The sequence below is a fragment of the Ctenocephalides felis genome, unplaced genomic scaffold, assembly GCF_003426905.1.
Source record: "Ctenocephalides felis isolate EL2017-DRISC unplaced genomic scaffold, ASM342690v1 CF-g0.4_SCAFFOLD_01886, whole genome shotgun sequence".
Lineage (NCBI taxonomy): Eukaryota > Metazoa > Arthropoda > Insecta > Siphonaptera > Pulicidae > Ctenocephalides > Ctenocephalides felis.
In genome coordinates this window covers 87567989-87590456 of record NW_020538040.1, presented here as the reverse complement: position 1 = coordinate 87590456, position 22468 = coordinate 87567989, and the positions used below count along the sequence as shown (strand labels likewise).

The window sequence follows — 22468 nt, the reverse complement described above, 5'->3', positions numbered from 1 at the left end:
AAAAACTGAAATGCCATTTTATGCACTTTCTGTCCCCTATCTTCAAACGGCTGGACCTGTCTTTTCCAAATACTAATCGGTAGTCTCCTCATCAATACGAATCGAATGTTTTTTTTTAATTATTCAAATCGGTTGATCCGTGTTCTCGAAATTGTCGACAATTTATATCCGCACATACGCACACAGACACATACACACAAACATATATACTATTTTACTAAAGTCAAAATGTTTAGAAACCTTTGAAGCATAGAAATATATATAAATTTTCATTTTCAATTTTTTCCGGCTATGGGAAGTAAAATATATTAAATTAAATACATATAATATTTTGCATTAAAAACTTTTTTGCAAAGGATCTATTTGCTATATTTGTCACCATTACCGGTAATTATAAAAGCGGTTTGGCCAGTAAAGTTCTAAATGGTATACTCTTTTTAAAATTTACGTTATTTATCAATCATTACCAAGATTCTTATTACCAAAATATATATATTGTTAATGATTTTGTTAATTTTGCAGTATTTTATATTTGGTTTGGCATTTTAATGGTAATTGTGGTTCAACGAATATTAAAAAAAAAAAATATGAAACATAGTCCTTATAATTATAATTATAATTTGTAAGTTTTTAAGTTTCAAATGCAATTATGCTTGATAAATAGAACTGTATTTCTTATTCAGATTCTTTTCTCTTTACATAATGATTAGTTTGAAAAAACATTCGTTACATATACAAACATTAATATATTTATAGATTCATGCTGAAGATACGCAGTAATTATCTTTTCAACGTATCACATAAGGTAGCTCATTGCTTACCAATTCATTTACTTATATGAAAACTAGTTTCATATTGGAAAATAGTGATTTTTTTCTTTGTAATATAATCAATTTTAAATTCTATAAATAGTCCAACTCTATTGCTATTTGCATATATATATATATATATATATATATATAAGCTATTACTCTATTTTTAAAGACAATTTATATGCTTATTGGAAAAAGTGGCCATTTATATCGTATAAAGCACATAAGCAATAACTGAACAGATAATGCAATAGCAGTCGGAGATTTTCTATCAGCAACCACTAATATATATTTATATATAAGTTAAAGCGGGGCACAAAGGTCCAATTTAACTTTGATTAATTATATTGTGAAGATCAAGTTAATTATATGACAAGAAATAACGCAAATCAAACATACAACTATCTTATGTTCAGAAAAACTCCCAGCTAATTCGTAGAAATGTGATTTTTTTACTGTTTTTCAAAAATTTGTCACCTTATTCTTGTTATCCCAGAGACGAAGTAACATGGGACGGCATATTTTTAATTTCAACAAGAATATACGAAATTATAGCAACATTATTCAACCAATGCAAAATATAAATTTCATGGGTAAACTTTCACGAGATAACACTGTATATAACCTAGATTTGGTATTTCGTCATATCACCAGCAGAGTTGAAATAACTATTTATTTGATTTATCTCTTGTAAAATTGCTTTCTTTAACTCAATTTACTTTTTCATTGACGGTTGTCTATTGTTTACACCTTTGCCGCGGAGGTGATGAAATTCGTTTTTTTCACCTCATATATATGTGAGCTTTTATAGAGGTTATATTGAAAAACTGTTGAATCTAACTTAAAATTAACAATACATATTATGAAGTTATTAATGAACGTGTACTTAATAATTATTTTAAGGTTTCGTAAACTAAACAACAGCGCTCACAACCACAAAAACTAACAACGAAAGAAAATACTTTAGTTATGGATTTTTAAACATTGCCGTTTATCTCCCGATACCAACGTCGTAAGAATCAAGATGACAAATCGCTTTTTCCCTCTACTTTCAAATATTCTTGTTAAAAAAATCTCAACTCAATTCTCAATTGTTTTTGAGATTGAGATATATATATATACAGATTCTTAGATGATTGTCCCAAGAGAAATGAGACATTCAATACTCTTCAAAATGAGCAATAGTTTCAGAATATCGATAATGATATCAAACTTTGTAACGATGTACATTTGGTATCAGTATAATAATGTGGTCGTCCATTTTCGTCGTCAAACTACTAATAATTCGATATAATAAATCTTAAGATAATTATACAACCATATTATTTTCTGTGCATATCGAAATTTTATTTCTCAACAGCGGGTATAATAATTTTTTCCCATCCCTGCTCAGGGACCATTTGAACCGAATAGAATAAATGTAATTGTTTTGAGAGTACAGTTGTAGTCACGCATGTCTTTATGCAGTTTTGGCATGCCTGCTGTTTTATTGCATAATAAGTTTCTAACTAGTTTTCAAATGAGACCTTGAAGATACTATATTAAAACGAAACTTTTTCTTGAATATGTAAATGGAGATTTTATCAAGTTCGAAACAGAGTTATATTTTACAATATCTAGAATTTTGTTATTATACCGTATTTTTTATGACAAACGAACATAAATAGTATTCCTTAGAATACCAAGTAACGCTTTTGATTTGTTTTGTTTCGTTAATTTTTCTCTAGTTCTCTTTTTGTTCACTTTTATACTGTAAAATTTAAGTGTAGATTGTAGATGCATCCGAATAGATTAATTTTACAAACCTAGGTTTCAAAATAATCTGCACTAGTTTAACCCTTTCGTTATGTGCTATATGTGTACTGACGTCATGTTGGGATTGCCTTTGCTACAATATTTATCACTATGAGTTAATCTATTGAGAATTCTAGTTTTTTTATTGCAATTTCTAGTTCATTAGAAGCGTAAATTTAGATTTTTTAACACATTTTTATAGATAATAATAGAAATATCTCTAAACTGCGGAAAATACTCTCGTAGCGAAAGGGTTGAGGGAAATATGGTTTGGATTGTGATAGACAGACGGAAGACAAAACAATGTATTTTGAGCCCTTTGGATCCTTAAATGGTTAAAATTTATAGATAAAATATAAAATGTTAGAATCGATATATATATATATATATATATATATATATATATATATATATTGCTTTTGAAACACGTTCTAATTAACTTTCCGTAGAGTAAATTATAGTAATCGCAAACAAATCGAGAATGAAAAATTTTATATACCTTTACGTTTCAAAGGTTTCTGAATATTTTGGCATACATTAGAAAAATGGATGCATGTGTGTGTGTGCGTGTGCATATACAAATTTTTATCGCCGATTTTGAGAACACTAGTCAACCGATTTGCTGATTAGGTTTTGGCGAAGGCAGGTTGAGCCGTTTCAAAGATACGGGGCAAAAAGTGCCAAAAATGAATTTACAAGATTTTTTTAGAGAACGGAGCGCCTGATTTGTATGAATCAAAAAAGAGATTTTATTTGTATTGACGAAATAAAGAACTGGGAAAATTTTTGGGAAGGCAGGTCTAGTGGTTTTGGAGATCCAATAAAAAAAGTGGAAAAATAGCATTTGACGGGCAAAAGTGATCATTAGACATATGCACATGAAATTATCACATATTTTATAGATATTTTTATAATAATAACAAATTTTGTTCACTTTTCTATGGGTTTCGTACCAATGTTTATCTGTCATACCGCGACGCGGCGCCCATGCGCTTCGATATTTCGTTTCTATGCAGCTAACGTATCGCGATTGCTTTGAAAATAGTTTAAAAGTTTCAAATTATTTCAAAGTATAAAAAAAGTACAGCAGCGACACTCCTGCGGAAAATACTTTCGTAGCGAAAGAGTTGAGGGTAATATGGTTTGAATTGGAAGAGGGAAATATGGTTGAAACGATTGCTGGTAAGGAAGTAGATGTGAAAAAAGCCACTCCCAAGCCAGACAACATGCAAGGAATGCGCGGTGGTCGTGGCGGTCGCGGAGGCAGAGGCGGACGTGGAGGTTACGGTCAAGGTGGTTGGGGAGGTAACCAAGGAGGTTATGGCGGTGGTTATGGTGGCTACAACCAGGGTGGATATGGAGGTGGTTATGATGGTTATGGCGGTGGCGGCTATGATTACTATGGAGGTGGCTATGGAGGTTATGGCGGTTATGATTATGCTGGCTACCCCAACTACGGTGCAAGCGGCGGATATGGCGGTGGAAAGCAACGTGGTGGTGGTGGTGGACGCCAACAGAGGCACCAGCCCTATTAATAACTTATAGTGATCCAGTTCATCTTCCATTCAGTTCATAATATATTTCGTTCATGTGGAGCTCTTTCTATACTTCCTCAGAAGTGGAAGAGGAAAGATTTAACTTTAAGTGCGTTCTAAACATCTGTACAAATCTTAGTATTTAGTTAAGAATGCTCATTGGCTTCTTACCTAATGGAGAGTAAGATAAAATACTATGTGAATTAATTTAGGTATAGTTTTGTATTAATTTGTGGGTAAATGTAGAGATTTTCTCCTTTTATTTCATTATGTAATTCTCATTGAAAGTGTATTAGGAAATGTATAAATTAATATTTTTTGTTTTAATATTTTAAGTGAATGAACGATACTCTTTTTGAGTAAAAACAGGGACAAAAAAGTACTTTGACTATATTAATTTTGAAGGTATGAATCTTGTATATATTTATTTCTAGACATGTACACTTCACTTTTTATATTCTGTGTAAACAATATAAACAATATAATAAAAATTGTGATAGACAGACGGAAGACAAAACGATGTAGTTTGACCCCTTTGCATCCTTAAAATGTTAAAATTTATAAATAAAATATAAAATGTTAGAATGTGTTATTGACTAGTTGCTAGTACGGATGTCCCAGCGCGATGGCGCCCTTCACATTTGAATATCGTTTTTTTCTAATTCTCGAATGTACATAGTTTTATAATGCACCTCGTCTTCGTAGCATCGTAGCAGACGCTTAAAGTCGCGCGGTCGCGGTTTGACATTTCGTTATAGCCTAAAATAGCTCAAACATCGATCGGAATACAGACTGGACTGTGTTATTATAGTTAACCGGATGCTACCGATTCACCCCGCGTACGTATAAGTACGCCCCCGGGCACAACTTTGCATTTTCATATTTTACTGAAATATGGATTCTTTTTTGCATACCTCATTTGTATTTGTGCCTCAATTATTCTTCGAGAAAGAGACTACTTTATATATATATATATATATATATATATATATATATATATATTTATACATCGTTGAGTTGAAAGATTGTCAAAGTGCTACTTTAAGAAGCATGTATATATACTCTTAAATTTAAAACTGAATCAGAACATTGAATAACATCTACATTTTGTGGCAGTTAAAAAAACTAGTGCAGATAATGTAAATTTCATAAATTCATATAAACTGTATTAAAAACCTTACATAGACCATACAAAACTTTCATACGCTTCTTTTTGGGCAAAGGTTGAAGCTAAACTAACTATATTTTTTTCATTTCTAATCCATGTCCCGAACTTGCTGAAAGAAGTGAAAAAAATTGTAGTTATGTTAAAAAACTTAAAAATAATCAGTTTTCTACCAGATTTACTTTATATAAAACTTTTCATATTTTTATTAACTATGGTTTTCCCAATTTTGAGCATGGTATAAAATTATAAACAATTTTATCGTAATTATCTTAAGTAAGAAATATTGCTTCTAACATATTTAAGAAATATTGCTGTAATACCATTTTGATTCAATTTTTGTAAAAATATATATGAACTAGTTTTAAGTAAAATTTTGCCTTAAGGCAAGTTGCATGGATTTTCCGATACGTATATTTAATCAACTTAATAACAATTGAGATTTAGCAATTGTTCCAATTCATGTCTTTGAAACATACTTATAATATCTGAAATTGTAGAAATTAAATCAATTTGTTTAAAAAATTTCAATTCATCCATGCTGGGTTCTAAAAATGTATTTTATCAAAGTGTAGACGTCAACTGCAATCAGTAGCTAACTACGAAAGCTGAACTTTTATATGCACGAAAGGCATAGATTCTGATTAGAATCGCTTAAACGTGAGGCGCAATTTAAAATTTTTGTGATTTTTCATAATTCAACCGATTATCGTAGGTTTATAATATTTTATGTTATTTTAGACTATAAAATCTATCAACTCAACACCGAAGAAACGACTCGATCTATCTTTATCAATAACTAATTGAAGTGATTATTCTTCGAACAATTCTTGAATTTTCAAAATCAATTAAAGTTTCAAGAGCCAAAATGCATAGAAAAAACTGACAAAACCTTATCGAGCTACATAAATTAAATTTCAAAATTTTGACATCAAGTCAGCCTTTTTTGAGAAAAAGTACATAAAAGATCAATTTTTGGCTCGCATACTCACACGCACACATACACACACATACTTTCTCCAAATTTGAGATGTTAAAAATAATATTTTCCAGAATTCGGGACAATTTGGGACAAAAAAAACCCGAGCTCGGGACAAATACTGTTTTTGAAAAAATCCGGGACTCGAGGTGGAAATCATCGTCACCTCGTTCAAGCGCAAAAAGCGATTTAATGTTCTGATCGGTTGAACACATCATAAAAGTAACATTTCTTTTTTATTAAGTCGTATACATATTACAAATCTTACACAAAAAAATAATATAAACTTAAAAAAATGTAATATTTAATTTTATAGTTTTATATTAATGAACACGATGCAATAATTATCTAAATTCAATTGCGTAGATAAATTAATTACTCATAGACTAACCAACTATCAATTAAACTATTGCAGAAATCACTTAAAATATTCAAAAACCTAGCTAATTTAGTATCAAAGCAACGTACGTAGAAATTAAAAAAAGCTGGTGCATGTTGAGGTGTAATGTGGAAAACTTTGCCATATTAGGTTATATTAACTTTAGCATTTTATGTTATAATAGATATGACTCTTGGCATTTAGATGTTGTAGCGTTTGGTAAAAAGTTTGCAAAATATGAAAAAATAGAATGTGTTTCAATTCCTTATAATCTGGTGACTACAAACTTACATCCCAGAAGTTTTAATAACTTTCAGAAAGAGAAGTTTATATTTTTGCCAGAAAATCTAACTTGCTAATTTTTGGTTTTCTTGATATTTCATGTCAAAAATTTAAAAGACATTCTTGATAAGGTTAATTTATTAGTTTTTCAAGACGATCGGAAGCCATATATTTATAATTAATTGTGTAAAATTAGTAATAATATAGAAAATGAAATTTTTAGTTCAGGATTTATCCAAATATGTTAAATCGATTTTAAAAATTCAAAAACTTCGAAAAATATCCATTGGGAATTGTGCTAATTATTTTTTTGTTAAAGATCAGTCGGGATGTTTTTTTGCAATTTTGATGAAACTTTTCATGAGAAGTTCATTGCCTTAACGCAGATCTCACGAAATGCGGTTTAAGTATGAAAAATCGTGAAATTTTGGAAATATCAGAGCTTTAAATTTTTTTCGTCACATTGTTAATTGTTGCTAATCCTCAATTCGTATTGATTAAGTGTATTGTTAACACATGTCGAAAAGTTTATGGAACTTGCCTAAGGCAAAATGCCACTTACACTTAGATATTTTGTATTAGTCTATATAATAAAGATGTAAATAAATAAATAAAATATCTGAACTAGAGAATGCAATACCGATAAAAAAATTCAATACAGGTATCTCGATATCTTTTTCTTTTAATACCGGTAATACCGGTAAAATATCGGTATTTTTATTATCTTAAATAAATGTAAACAAATAGTAGTTACTTGTACAAATATAAAAAATATATACACAACTACAGCTCTATACAACTAAACAATGAGATTTTTTTTAATAATAATTTTTCAAAATTATATCCAATTTAATTAACTCATCATTATTATCGAGTATATTGAATACTTTTGACTAAAATCATTAAATCATCAAATGATTAAAGATCGTATTATATTATTATAATAAATTGTATTTTCTGTATCCGATGCATTTAAATTTTTAAGTTTAAGTCTATTTTAAGACTTTAAAACAGTAATTTTTATGTACTAATTTAAGATCCGATACTTTATCAACATAAATAATAACATACATTGAATGTAACAACGTACTATAATTGTTGAGTATTTTTATTTAAAATTCTTAGTAATAAAAAACAAAAATATTCAGTAATTATTATGATTAATATAAATAATTTTTTCACAAAAAAGTTGATTACGCAGTGGTAATCTTTAAATTGTTAATTAATTGTGAGTATTTTTGATATAAAATATTTTGGCGCAGATGTCACCTTAAAAAATCGATACATTTTTACATAAGATGAAATAAACATCATTATCTATCAGTCCGGTTCTATTTATTGTAACACGATATGAAGCAATAAATATTCAGCTTAATGACGAGCTGAGATGATATTTTGACATTTGTTTATACTATAAAACCACTCTAAGATATATCTATTTATGCGATTATGGAACTTAAAAATAAATTTGTTCCGAGAACTTTTAACTCGAGTGTAATTGTATCAACTAGCGCTTATGTAAAAATACCAAAAATTTGGGGCGGAATACCGGTATTGCATTCCCTAATCCATGGTACGGTGTTAGCAGTTATTAGTCGCAGTTATGAAACATGATGCTAACGAAGGAATTAATTTTATGTAGTTAACATGTCTGCAGAAGCCAATACAATACAATTAAATCTTCGTTATGTTTGTTATAATTTGTGTTAATAACCACATATTCTTGACTACCTAATTTAATATATAAAAATATCTTAATACATCGGTTTTAATACATTTTGTTATTGAAACACGTTCTCATCAACTTTCCGTAGAGTAAGTTATAATAATCGCGAAAAAATCGAGAATGAAAATTATTATATATCTTTACGATTCAAAGGTTTCTGAACATTTCGGCATACCTTAGAAAAAATTGATGTATGTGTGTGTATGCATGCGTGTGTGTGCGGATATAAATTTTCATCGACGACTTCCGGAACACGAGTCAACCGATTTGCTTTTGGCGAAGAAAATTGAATCTTTTTTAAAATTTTTAATTTTTGCTACGGCAAATTCCGGCAATTTGCCTTAAGGCATGATGCCATGCATCACTAGTTAACTTCTCGTAGGGTAAGTTATTGTAATCATCCAAAAATCGAAATTGAAAGTTTTTGCATTTCTCGACGTTTTGAAGGTTTCTAAACATTTTGGCATACCTTAGAAAAAATGGATGTGGTGTGTGTTTTGTGTGTCCGCATTTTTTCGTTCACGTTTTCGGGCGCACGGATCAACCGATTTGAATGGATTAAAAAACATTCGATTCCTATTGATAGGGAGATGTGCTGATTAGTTTTTGGCAAAGGCAGGTCCAGCAGTTACGGAGATAAAGAGCAAAGAGTACTGAAAATAGAAATTGAGTTTTTGAGAAAACGGAGCATCCGATTTGAATGGTCTAAAAAACATTCAATTTGTAATGATTGGGAAAAGTGGTTATTCGTTTTTGGCAAAGACAGGCCCAGCCATTTCGAAGATACGGAAATAAATGTGCAATACATGGCAGTTTTTGAAAGAACTAAGCGTCCGATTTAAATGATTCAAAGAACTTTCTGCTTGTTATAACAAAATAATTGATTTTGGAAAAAAAAGTTTTCAAAAATTTTTTTTTCAAATTTTTTTTTTCGAAAAAAATTTTTTTTGTATATCGAAAATAATTCAAATTTTATTTTTAATTCTGACTAAAGTTCTAATATACTTTAAACAAATAGTTTCAACTTTGCAATTCAGTTTATATAATTCTTATAAATATTAGACAATGTTACAATATTTATAATAATCTATTTGAAAACATTTAATATTCCTCGAACATTTCGTTACGATACGGGAAATTCCAGCAATTCGCCTTAAGGCATGATGCCATGCATCACTAGTTTCAGTCTACAGTTGAAGGATCTTATGCTGTACGAATAATTCATAGTACACATATCATTTGATCGCAATGACATCGGTTCATCGATCCCGCGATTCGTCTGAAACAATTTCGATTACAAGCTGGTTGTCAAAATAAACCGTGAAACAAAATTCGGGTTCATTTTTTATTATTCAAAATTCTGATACATCTTCAGTAATTTATACAAATTTTCCCTTCCAATTACAATATCCTATATCAAAATTTAAATGAAAATACATAGCATGTAATCAAAAAAATAAATCGGGATTTAAGACGAAAATTTTGGAGTTACAAGGTAATAATTTGCAAATAATTATTTGTCTCATGTAATATTTTTTTTGACATATTTTTTTGACAATATATATTTACAATAATATATTAGTTTAAAACGGTTTCATTTCGAGATTGACTGACGTTTAAATTATCACGAGAATTGAAGTTCAAATTTTAATATGAAATTTATATAGCTTATCGTCGACATAAACATAAGGTAGGGGAGATTGGGTACGGTTGTGCCAGGGTACGATAGTGACACGATAGTCGTCATAACAGCTGAATTATACTGATTTTGAGATAAGGTCCAAAGGGAGAAAGATGAACGATTGTTTGAACAAGTTACATTATTGCTTTCTGTCAGTGTCTTAATTAATTAATTCAAATTAATATGATTTGCAGACCATATTGCTTTTGAAGAGTCTATAGTAAGTTTTTATGTTCGAATTATTTTAATCGTAACTGTTAATTGTATATAGATAGATTTTTTTAGTTATTTTGCTGCAAGTTGAACATCAGTAGTTATTTACCAGCAATTAGTTTTTGCTTCGATAATTTAGCTCACAATTGTCAGTCATAAAAATGATTAGTTTTCAAAAGTGTGCGTTGGGTACGGTTGTGACATATATTTCTTGTCCTTTCCAAATAAATATTAAATAGATAAATTGTCACTACTGCTTGACAACAAACAAATGTTTAATTTAACATTTTATTCACTTTTCTCCCAGCTAACTGGTAAACTGATAAATAATAACTGTGGCACAACCGTACTCATTCTCCCCTACTAGCTAGAACTGGAACTTAATATTCTACTCTATTTAAAAATCTAAACACAAAATTATAATGTTGATTATGAAGACATTATACTTCGCGCATGAACACTATAGCTATACTAACTAATAACTATAGTTTATTGCATAGCCTTAAAGAATTATTCTTGCTTCAACACGGTTTAAAATTCATGTAATTTCATAATAAAATCATTTTATATTATAATTAATTCCTCACATCTTGACTGTCATTTTGCAATAAATTGTTGTATTAATAATACCATCAAACAGTTACCGTTTTATGAGTTATAGTTTAAATTATAGAGCGTGATTTTACCTATAATATTCAATGTTACATAAGTTCTTACATAAGTTAGCATTGACATTGTACTTCTAGTCAATCTTGAAAATATCGATCCCCTCATTATTAATGTATACAATTAGTTACTGTGCTTTTAAATAATTCGGAATTTTAATTAACAACTGTCGAGTCTTTTAGTCCTTGAACGCAGAAATATATTTAAATTTATTATTTCAGAACTTTATATAGCAACCAAGATAAAACTAGGAAAATTATTTTCAGAGTCTGATAACTCTAATATGAATATTTTTTTACGATTACACGTAATTACACGTGTGGTTTTAATACAAATATTGAATCGCGTGACGAATGAAAATAATACACAAAATACATAGTCATATAATGAATTTCGTAAAATAGCGTCGCATACGATAGAAAATAGTACGAAATATAAGTTACATATTAGAATATTGTACACATGCGTATAGCATAATTTACATCATTATCAAAGCTATTTTGGCAACATATGTTCCACGCTAGATTTTCGGTTAAAAATAAGAGGTCTTCAAATGTTAAATGTTAGTAAATCTTTCAAATCGTTAGTAAATTGAATTTGTTCTACTTGTCAATATCGGTGTTTTAATTAAGTAAACAAATAAATACTAATAAATGCTTACGCAGTTTATTGATCATTAGTTCAAAAGTATAAGCCTCATATCATAATTATAATTATTAATTTTTATATACATGTAGGGGTGCTAGAAACTTGTTGTAACAGTTTTTTTTAAATTAATATATCTCCAGAATCACCAATTATATTTCTACTAAATAAAAATGAACGATTTCTGTAACTATTCCTTTACCGAATCAAGTAAAAATTATTCCACAACTATTGTGCAATATTTCACAATCATTTTGTTCACAATCATTCAAGTACGTTGTTACAACTTCCCTCGTGCCTAGAGATAGTTTTAACACCTATCAAGTTAAGTAGTAACAACAAAAAATGACAGTAACACCTAAGATAATTTATTCTTTACTAATTTTTAAGAAAATTAATCCCAGGTGTGATTTTTTTTAAATTCATATTAAAAATAACGAACCTGCACAGTTCTGTTTATTACGTCGGCCTGCGGAACAGTAGCTATGACAATATTATGTAGGACGATTTACATGTCCAATCGAGCCAAAAAATATTTTAATATCGATTAAGATCCGATTGAAAAACGCCTGTTGCTAGTAATCCCTATTACAGGTAACTCCTAGTTCCCCTATTATGAATAGTATGCTATGCTTTCTTTCGGATGTATAATCAGTAGTATCTCTTATTAGTAGGTATTTTGTATTTTATAGTGCGATAAATATGCTAACTAACATGCTCGTTTTTTTAATGCCGCAAATTAAAGCAGATTAATTTCGTTTAGAAAAAAAAGAACAAAAAACAATATTTTTTTATGAAACTAAAATAAAAACTCAATTTTTCAATTTATTCCAAAATCAAAATTATTAATTTATATTTCTTGGTATATTTTTATTCATATTGATCATGTAATTTTTTCAGGAAAATTCTACAGGCCAACAGAAACCCCATCGCTACGATTTTGAATTTAACGTAACCAGAACGAAACCATTACTGTTTTCAAAAAAATATTTAACATCGTTCAGAAACAAGTACCAAGTTACCGAATCATCGTCGTACAAGAGAAGTGTTGTCTGGACACCTGGGTCTAATTATCATTTTGTATGTCAAGAATAAACTAAACTAAAAAAAAAAATAAAACATGGAGAAGTACGACACGCTTGCGGTGGTCGGCGAGGGATCTTATGGGCTCGTTATGAAGTGCAGACACAGGGAGAGCGGAACAATAGTTGCCATCAAGAAGTTTTTGGAGACCGAAGAAGATGCGACCGTTCGAAAGATGGCCCTCAGGGAAATTCGCATGTTGAAGGTAACATATTTAATCATACATAACACTGCCCGACTGAAATGGCACTTTTGTATTTTTTCTCAAACTTTCATTTTGAACAAACTTTGAATTGAACGCTGATTTCAAATATACGTTACTTTTATCCGCTACATCTCCAGTTTTTCAGTGTTAGAGAACTATCCCCTATAATTATCGCATTATTAATTAACAAATAACTAAAAGTTTTATCTACTGTTTTCGGTATGGCTTCGACTCTAAGATGTTGTGTGCCTAATCCAGATAGTTTTTGTTACATCTGTGGTTAATATGTTTTCGACAAATACTGGAAACCTATATGGAACAGCGTAAGGGGATATTATATTAGAACCATTTCAAAATTGAATTACGCAATCGAGATAACACATGGGTTCTTCGTACTATGTAAAAAAGATGTGTATTATGTTCAAATTATTATCCAAAAGGAAAAAGAAATGGCATAATTTTAATACCCTCGTCATTTAGAAAAAAAAACTTCAGAATTGCCACGACGACTGTTTCTTCTTTGTGTTAAATGTCAATAGAATAAATTCTGGCATTAGAAGCATATAGTCCCGAATCGTGACCCCAAAGGTACTGAGGTCCTCTAACAATCAGATACACGATCCTTATCCAGGCTATTGATGAGCAACCTAGAACAACACCATCTTCTGCCTACCATGTAATGGATTTAGAGATCAACGTTAAAACAGAACGCAGGAAGAGTTAAAAACTGTTATGTTTGATGTTTGAATTCAGATCGATTTTTGGTAAATCTTATAGATGTTAGCGAAAAGCAAGGCGAGAGAATCTAAGACATCAGGACTTTGAAGGAGCGATATCAAGATGGGACTTTCACATGATACCTGAAAATTGTTGGAACATACGACAAAGTCAGACCTTGTCTGACACATCTTTTTTACATAGTACGAAGAACCCATGTGTTATCTTGATTGCGCAATTCAATTTTGAAATGGTCAGACCTTGGTCAAAAATCATACAACAAGAGACTTTTGAAGGCATAAAAAAATATGAGTTATTTTTTATTGTATTCAGAGGTAAAACTAGCACATTATCTCGAAAACTAGAGCTGTTAGGAAAATTCTATTATCTTTTTTAGAATCAGCGTTCCCAAATTACTTAGAAATTATCATAACATCTCAGGGAAAAAACTGAAACGTAGTGTAATATATGTTTTTGGAGGTAGTTATAAATGTCCCATCATCGATGAATTTTATACAAAACAAATGTTTGTCATGACTGTAATATTTAATTCTGTCTTATAATAGACATTTGCTGATTATTATACTCGTACAATGTCTATGCAACAAATCCTTTTAATAATTAGAATTAATGATTATCTTTAAAATTAGTAATAAATGTAAATTATTTTCAATGAATAATTAAATAAATATTGAATAATAATTATTTTTATCATATATTGTCGAATTAAAATGTTACTATTGAAAAATAAAAATGATATATTATAATATTGTACCTTCTACATTTTCAGAAACTGCGCCATGAAAATCTAGTCAACATGATAGAAGTATTCCGCAGAAAGCGCAGATTTTATTTAGTATTTGAATATCTAGAACACACTGTTCTGGACGAGTTGGAGAGCCGAGGTGGTGGAGGTCTCGGTGACGATTTATCTAGAAAATACATTTATCAAGTTATACGGGCTGTGGATTTTTGCCATTCTAATAATGTAAGTAACTAGACATTCATTAACCCTAACTGTACATGGATAACGTGTTGTTAATTTACATTACCGTACTTTTAAAATAGTTTTTTTATTGTACCCTGTAGGTCTTAATAAGTAAGTTTGCGATAATACTTTGAGTTATAGGTGTGCACGATAGCTTGCACATTAAAGAACCAAAAAAAAAATCATGTAATAGTTAGGTTTATTCTATGCTTAGATTTTATAATATATATATTTATATATACACGATTTTATTCCATTTAGCACGATTTGAAATTTTATGTACTTAAATTTTTTTGTCAAATTTAATTTTTGCGAAGTATGTTCATATCACAAAAAAGTATTTATGAAAGAAAAAAGTCTGAAACCATCGATAGTATCGATAGTTTGCGAATACTAGCTTAAAGATTTAAGTGAATTCCCCTTTAGCGCGTACAAACAATTTTTACTGGTCAAAGCAAATGTGAATAGCACTAATTTAGAAAAACCTTAAAAATTGAATAACCTATTCTTTTCGTTCACAACATAGTTTTTTAGTTCCTGAACTTGCCATACATTTAATTTATATTACTTTTAAGATTAGAGTGCATAACTTTTTTATCATTAATTACTATGCTTGTGAAAATAAGCATTATATATTTGATTTAATAAAATAAACATGAATTCTTGTTCTTAAAAATTCTTGTTTTTCACTAATTTTAATAGGTTTTAGAGATTAGGAACAAATCACCCATTTTTGTATAAGATCAATGTCTTTTTTTACACGTTTTTTTTTACACGGCTTCTTCTGGAACCAATCTACCGTGTAAAAACAGACTTAGGTGTATATATCGAATCTATTTTTATATTTGACATTTTATTAACAATCACTGTAACTTTATTTTTTATCGAAATATGTATTTTCGCGTCTTTTAAAAATGTACTATCGGTACGATTAAGACACTTACTCCCCTTAATCATACTATCTTATATAGTCCTATTGCTTTTAGTCTTACCTACTACAAAAAAAAACTATATTGAATTTATTCTGGCATTGACTTTTCTTTAGTTATTAGTTAACGAGTCGAACATAATTATTCAAATCCTAAAATATAACAATAATTGTCATAAGTAATAAATACACTTACAAAAATATTAAGTTTCTGGATGCTAAGAATAACTGTTCAAGAAAATAAAACCTTTATTAATCACACTCAATTGGCTTTTTATTTTTTTTATTCTCATTTGAAGAGAAAAACCGTATTTTTAACCATTAAAAAAAAACAAAAAAAAAACATAAAACATGCTTTTTATTTATCCTGTACAAGTAAGGAATTTTGCACAGATACGACTAAAGCTGCAAGGTGTTCGAAGTTCGAAATTGGATCTGCGGATATAATCTGAACAAGTCCACAATATTAGTGGACAACTCACTTACTTTTATTTACTTTTTGATTATTTCTCTTTCACAAAATCGTCCAGCCTTCCAAATCTGAACGTTTAATTAGTCAACTAAATAATTCTATGCAGTAGTGCTAAATTATGTAATTTATAGCTATCCGACAAAATATAGCCCGAGTACGACTTGAGCTATAAATAAATAAATATATAAATAATATATATATATATATATATATATATACGAGGTCTGTTCAAAAAGTACCCGGAATTTTCGTTTTTTCAAAAAAATATTTATTTATTCGTCTACATTAATGTGGTCCCCTTCAAAGTAGTCCCCCCCAGATATAATACACTTATGCCAGCGTTTTTTCCAATTTTCGAAGCACCCTTGATATTCACTTTTTGATATGTCCTTGAGCACTCTCAGCGATTTTCTTCAATCGAGGAAAACCGCCGTCCTTTCATGGGTCTCTTCAACTTTGGGAATAGGAAAAAGTCACACGGAGCCATATCTGGTGAATTTTTGCACTTTGCAACACTTTATTTCATTTTTTACGCAAAATTTAATACAAATTCTTTGACTTTTCAATTCTTCCATTGTAAAAATCGCCGAGTTCAGAAAAACACGTCGAACCTTAGCGACTACCACAGACAAAGTAAACAGTGAATATAGCTGAAAATTTCATCATACTTTAGGGGCATGTATACCAACACAATAAAAAAAAATTTTTGACAATAAGACACTCCAGACCCGCGAAATTTAATTATTAGTAATTCCGGGTACTTTTTGAACAGACCTCGTATATATATAAAGTAAGTACATGCTGTATTAGACTATCTAATAACTAATATTTAATACCTTTTTCTTACCTAGGTGATACACCGAGATGTTAAACCTGAAAACGTCCTTGTTTCACGATTAGGTGTCGTAAAGCTCTGCGACTTCGGATTTGCTCGTCCTCTCGCTCAGCCGGCCGAAACATACACGGACTATGTGGCTACACGTTGGTACCGAGCACCAGAACTGCTGGTAGGTGACACTAGATACGGAGGACCCGTCGATATTTGGGCAGTAGGTTGCCTTTTTGCAGAAATGATGTCGGGCGATCCACTATTTCCAGGCGATTCGGATGTCGACCAACTGTTCCAAATAGTTCGCATGCTTGGTAAGTTCTAAAATAAAATACAGGAATATTAAATTCATGACAATAGAGATATATCTATTCAATAACTCAATATTGATAAAAAAACACTATGTTTATTGACCGGCATAGTTAAATAAATGAAATATGCTGTACTTGCCTCTAACAAATTAAATAAATTATACAAAACTTTTAAACTTATTTTTGAAATATATTTTTTCAACTATATTAATTGGTTCATTGTAATCATTATTTGGTAACATTGTGTTAACTTATTTAAAAAAAGCTAATTACTGATATTGCTAATTATATTTGCAGGAAAATTATCTACGCGTCATCAACATTTTGTGGCTCGAAATCCCTTATTCAAGGGATTTAGAAAAACTCAATCTCAGCAGATGACTGAAGAAGGTAATGGAATTCCGCTGTATCAGTTATTTCCTACCTGGCACCGATCTGCTCTTGATTTGTTGCAGCAGTGTCTCAGGTTAGATCCGCTACAAAGACCAAAGGTAATAAAACTTAATATTTTAACTATTAATACATTTTATTAAACAAAAAACTACTATTAGGCACCAGCATTACTTCGCCACGAAGCCTTCATGCATGATGGTTTTGCCGATAAATATCTACCAGAGCTTCGACAGAAAGTTTGTACGGAATTTCAGAGTAATCCATTACTTCGAAAGCACCAAAGCGCAGCCATTCTTGCAGCCTGTAGACAAGCAGAGGTACCTGTGCAATTGCAAGTTCAACAGCTACACCAGGTAGAATCAGAAGTGCAAGAAGCTGCTGATTTTGAGGATCAACCACAGCACAAGTATGTTTAATCCACTGGCTATCTATTTCGGTTTATAACAAAAAGTTGCCTTACCGGCGAAATCGTTAGCAAAATTAGGGTTAACTATCAAAGCAATAAAATATGTTTCAGTTTATTTTATCTGATTTCTTTTAATTTCTGTTTTATGGCACTTTTTTTATAAACGCGTCGGTAGAAAAATAAACGTATCTGTAAACGATCTTTCCGAAATTCAGATGGCGCATCAATTTGTTGGGATGCGATTCAGTGCACAGCAAGAGAATCGAATCAATGGATTCATTATCTACGGCACAAAACAGTAGCAACCATTTATCAAGCACCCATGTGCTCTACAATAATAACAACCACAACACCCCCACTAGACGTGTGCCGCTTAAAAGTGATCCGGTGAACTCCCAAGGGCAGATTCAGTCGCACATGCACCATCAGCAAGCGCAGCACGCGCAACATATACATCAACAGCAACAACAACAGCAGATGCAACATCAACAGCAGCAAATGCTTCAACGGGGATTATCGCAGCAACACGTCGCTAAAAGCAAATCTGACACATTAACGGAGAAATCAGATCAAATATCATATAGGTAAAATTGGAATCATTTGGTACAAGTATGATAATTTATAGTAATTCATTTACCATACCCTGTTAATATTTTTAATAAACTCTCACAAGGTTCAATCAGTCACTTCAATCACTATTGCAACGAAACTCCAACGCGTTCAAAGACTCGTCAAATCATCCGTTAACGCGGCAGATAATTTCAAATATGTTAATGGAAGCTAGACCTGCTCGACGAACTTCACCTACAAGGCGCACATCAGCGGACACCAGTAGTAAAGGGACGAGCGGCGCAAATGGCGGCGGCGAAACAGGGGATGCACCATCACCACCACCATTCCATAGTTTACCGCCTGATACAGGGGGCGTCTGCCATCAGATGCTGGAACCTGTAATGAACAGTTCAAATTTTGCTCAATATCATCGGCATCATCACCACCACCAACCGCATCAGCTGCACCCACAATATCAGCAACACATCCATCAGCATCAATGCTCTCAAATGCATCAACATCAATCGCACCCTCAACCAAAACCACACCATTATATGCACTATTCACAACTCCTCCCACAGCACTATTCCCAACATTGTACACATCATCAACAGCACCCATCGCAGCATGAGCAAATTTTGGTCAGTATATTTTTTAATAGATTTATAGATAGAATTTTAATTTGCATGATATTTATCATAATATCTGGTTTTAAATTCTTTCCACTTTTATTTAAAAAAAATATTTTTTTACTTAATACCATCTAAATATTCTACACTAACTGCTCTACACTTTTCTTATAATATATTTTGCTATTTATGTTTTATTTATTTTTTGCAAAATAATAGCATTTTCACGAAAAGTTACAAAACAAGTCGATCTCACATTAAAATGTTCATAATGGCATTTGATTACACAAAAATTAAATAAACTAAATTTCAGATGGCTATGCAGCAGCAGCAACAAGCAAAGAACAGATCGCCGTTTTCAAAAGCTGGTGTGCATCCCGCGCCTGCCCGGTCTCAACAAAATGGGTAAAATAATATAATAATATGATGTTTATTTTGACGAGTGAAACTACTTCCCTTAATGTATTTTTCATTATAAAAAAAATATTTTGAAAAACCCAAATATTTAATTTTATATTATTTATAGTGATCTTTTATAAAAAATTAATTATATTATAATTATTTTATTCAAGATATGCTAATTGATGCATGCTATTGATTCAATGTTTTTATTATCAGCGAGCGTCTATAACTGATACTTATAATCGTTACAACATTTTTACTCTTAACATGTCTCTGACTAAAAATTTATTAATTTTGATCTATTTCTAGATTTGACCGATCACCGATATCAATGGTTCCTCGTGGCCAACATATAAAGCGAACACCTGGTGGTGGTCTGCTCCTTGATGCAACACAACTAGAGTTAATAAACAACTCTGTAAACGGCACAAACTCTAACAACACCATCACTCATAGCAATACGAATAATCCGCTACACCTGCAGCAGCACATACATCAGCATTCGATGCAGACACTGCATCCACCTCCTCAGCATGCCCATCAGACCTTGTCAATGCACCAGCAACGACACGCCTGGGCTACGCCTGCCAACAGCAAAGGCGGTCGGGGAAGGGTCGCCGCAGGATCAGATGTGCAGAGTATTTGGCGAAGTGGGACAAAGCAGAACGACGACTTCACGCTGCCCAATTTGCCAGGAGGTCAGTAGAATAAAGATAAATAATTATGCATATTCTATTAAAATTGATTAATGCATAATAATATCAGTGACATTGTTGAACATAGAACATTATATTCCTTTACAACCGACGTTTGCATTTTGGCCAGTGCCGAGTCGCCATCGACACTGTTCATTTTGACAGAGTTTGAGCATAAGCCAGTTTATAAAACATATAATTTTTGCTGTGCTCAAAAAGAAAGAATATATTTAATAATTAATGATAGTAAAAAATTACCAAATAAATAGTCTCTTCGAAATAATCAGAATCAAGTCAGCTTTGTGCAAGCAACATGCTTTTGCTTGTTTCCTTACTTTATAACAATGATTTTGAATACAACTCGAATAACAGTTCTTTGCCATTTATATATGCTGATGGGCATATTGATTTGTAGAATAATATAACTGAATCATATTAACCCTATAACTTACTGTTACTGACAGCCACTGTTGCGTTCATATTATTCATTCTATCAATGTTTATTAAAATGACAAATATATATATATATATATATATATATACATATATATATATATATATATATATATATATATTAGGTTGTCAAATATCTCCCTTCCGCTTTTTTGCTCTTGGTTTATAATACAAAAAGGCGGAAGAGAGATATTTGACAACCTTATATATATATATATATATATATATTAGAGTGGGCCAATTTTTTGCATATTGAGGCACCTCGCTAATTTAACTTTTTACATCATTTGAAACAATATTGTAAAAAAAAGCATAACCCGCAAAATGAATTTAAAGTCAGCGAAAAATTTCAAACATTTTTAATTTAAAGTAAAAATTGAAAAATCTCATGAAAAATATATTATGACATATATCGAGTTATACATCATTTTATTCGTAATTTTATTCTGCATCTTTCGTACGAACAAAGTTTTTTTGTATCTTTTACGGTTTAGACAGTATAAGGCAATCTGTGTAGTTGTTAACTTGTCAAAATGCAAAGTGCGGATAGGTTAGAGCAACACTCCTCACGATTCGATATTTCTCTAAAGAAAACATATAAACTATTATACATCATTAGAAAGGTCTCAAAATTCTTAGTTCTTTTTCCATACATCACAACTTCGAATTTTGCACGGTGTGGCCTACAGGCGAGTTGCCGTTATGAAAATCGGAAAATCTAGAGAAAATTATATGAACACACCTAACCATTTATATACCATTTTATTCGTAATTTTATTCTGCATCTTTCGTACGAACAAAGTTTTTTCGTATCTTTTACGGTTTTTATGTTATAGAGCAATATGTGTAGATGTTAACATGTCAAAATGCAAAGTGCGGCTAGGTTGGAGCAATACTCTTCACGATTCGATATTTCTCTAAAGAAAACATATAAACTATTATACATCATTAGAAAGGTCTCAAAATTCTTAGTTCTTTTCCCATATATCACAACTTCGAATTCCCAACGGTGTGGCCTACAGGCGAGTTGCCGTCGTGAAAATTCGGAAAAATCGGAAAATCTCGAGAAAATTATATGAACACACCTAACCATTTATATACCATTTTATTCGTAATTTTATTCTGCATCTTTCGTACGAACAAAGTTTTTTTGTATCTTTTACGGTTTAGACAGTATAAGGCAATCTGTGTAGTTGTTAACTTGTCAAAATGCAAAGTGCGGCTAGGTTGGAGCAATACTCCTCACGATTCGATATTTCTCTAAAGAAAACATATAAACTATTATACATCATTAGAAAGGTCTCAAAATTCTTAGTTCTTTTCCCATATATCACAACTTCGAATTCCCAACGGTGTGGCCTACAGGCGAGTTGCCGTCGTGAAAATTCGGAAAAATCGGAAAATCTAGAGAAAATTATATGAACACACCTAACCATTTATATACCATTTTATTCGTAATTTTATTCTGCATCTTTCGTACGAACAAAGTTTTTTCGTATCTTTTACGGTTTTTATGTTATAGAGCAAT

General features: G+C 30.9%; 3 protein-coding genes across 3 annotated transcripts in view; 2 read left to right on the top strand and 1 right to left on the bottom strand.

The window, feature by feature from the left end:
• Positions 1-17245, bottom strand: part of LOC113376811 (zinc finger CCHC domain-containing protein 24-like) — a 74671-nt gene extending 57426 nt beyond the window's left edge. Inside the window, exons 1-2 of the mRNA XM_026616874.1 lie at positions 17118-17245; positions 14658-14814 (exon numbers count right to left, since the gene is read on the bottom strand). The gene's annotated coding sequence lies outside the window, so the exon portion shown is untranslated. The remainder of the gene's footprint in view (positions 1-14657; positions 14815-17117) is intronic.
• On the top strand, positions 3770-4509 carry LOC113375490 (RNA-binding protein squid-like). Its single transcript, XM_026615422.1, has one exon. The coding sequence runs from the start codon at positions 3770-3772 to the stop codon at positions 4139-4141; it is 372 nt and encodes a 123-aa protein (XP_026471207.1). The 3' UTR covers positions 4142-4509.
• Positions 12998-20498, top strand: LOC113375488 (cyclin-dependent kinase-like 5). The gene is made up of 9 exons (XM_026615421.1): positions 12998-13165; positions 14673-14870; positions 17122-17413; positions 17708-17901; positions 17962-18209; positions 18425-18793; positions 18883-19402; positions 19704-19795; positions 20102-20498. Exons 1-9 carry the CDS (start codon positions 12998-13000, stop codon positions 20496-20498), a joined length of 2478 nt encoding a protein of 825 aa, XP_026471206.1.
• Positions 20499-22468: the final 1970 nt, after the last annotated feature.

Bases quoted from the DNA above. Each gene is read 5' to 3' on its own strand.
- LOC113375488 (XM_026615421.1), top strand. From the start codon at position 12,998: ATGGAGAAGTACGACACGCTTGCGGTGGTCGGCGAGGGATCTTATGGG. The intron at 17,902-17,961 runs GTAATAAAACTT...AACTACTATTAG, and splicing joins ATCCGCTACAAAGACCAAAG to GCACCAGCATTACTTCGCCA. The intron at 19,796-20,101 runs GTAAAATAATAT...ATCTATTTCTAG, and splicing joins GCCCGGTCTCAACAAAATGG to ATTTGACCGATCACCGATAT.
- LOC113375490 (XM_026615422.1), top strand. From the start codon at position 3,770: ATGGTTGAAACGATTGCTGGTAAGGAAGTAGATGTGAAAAAAGCCACT.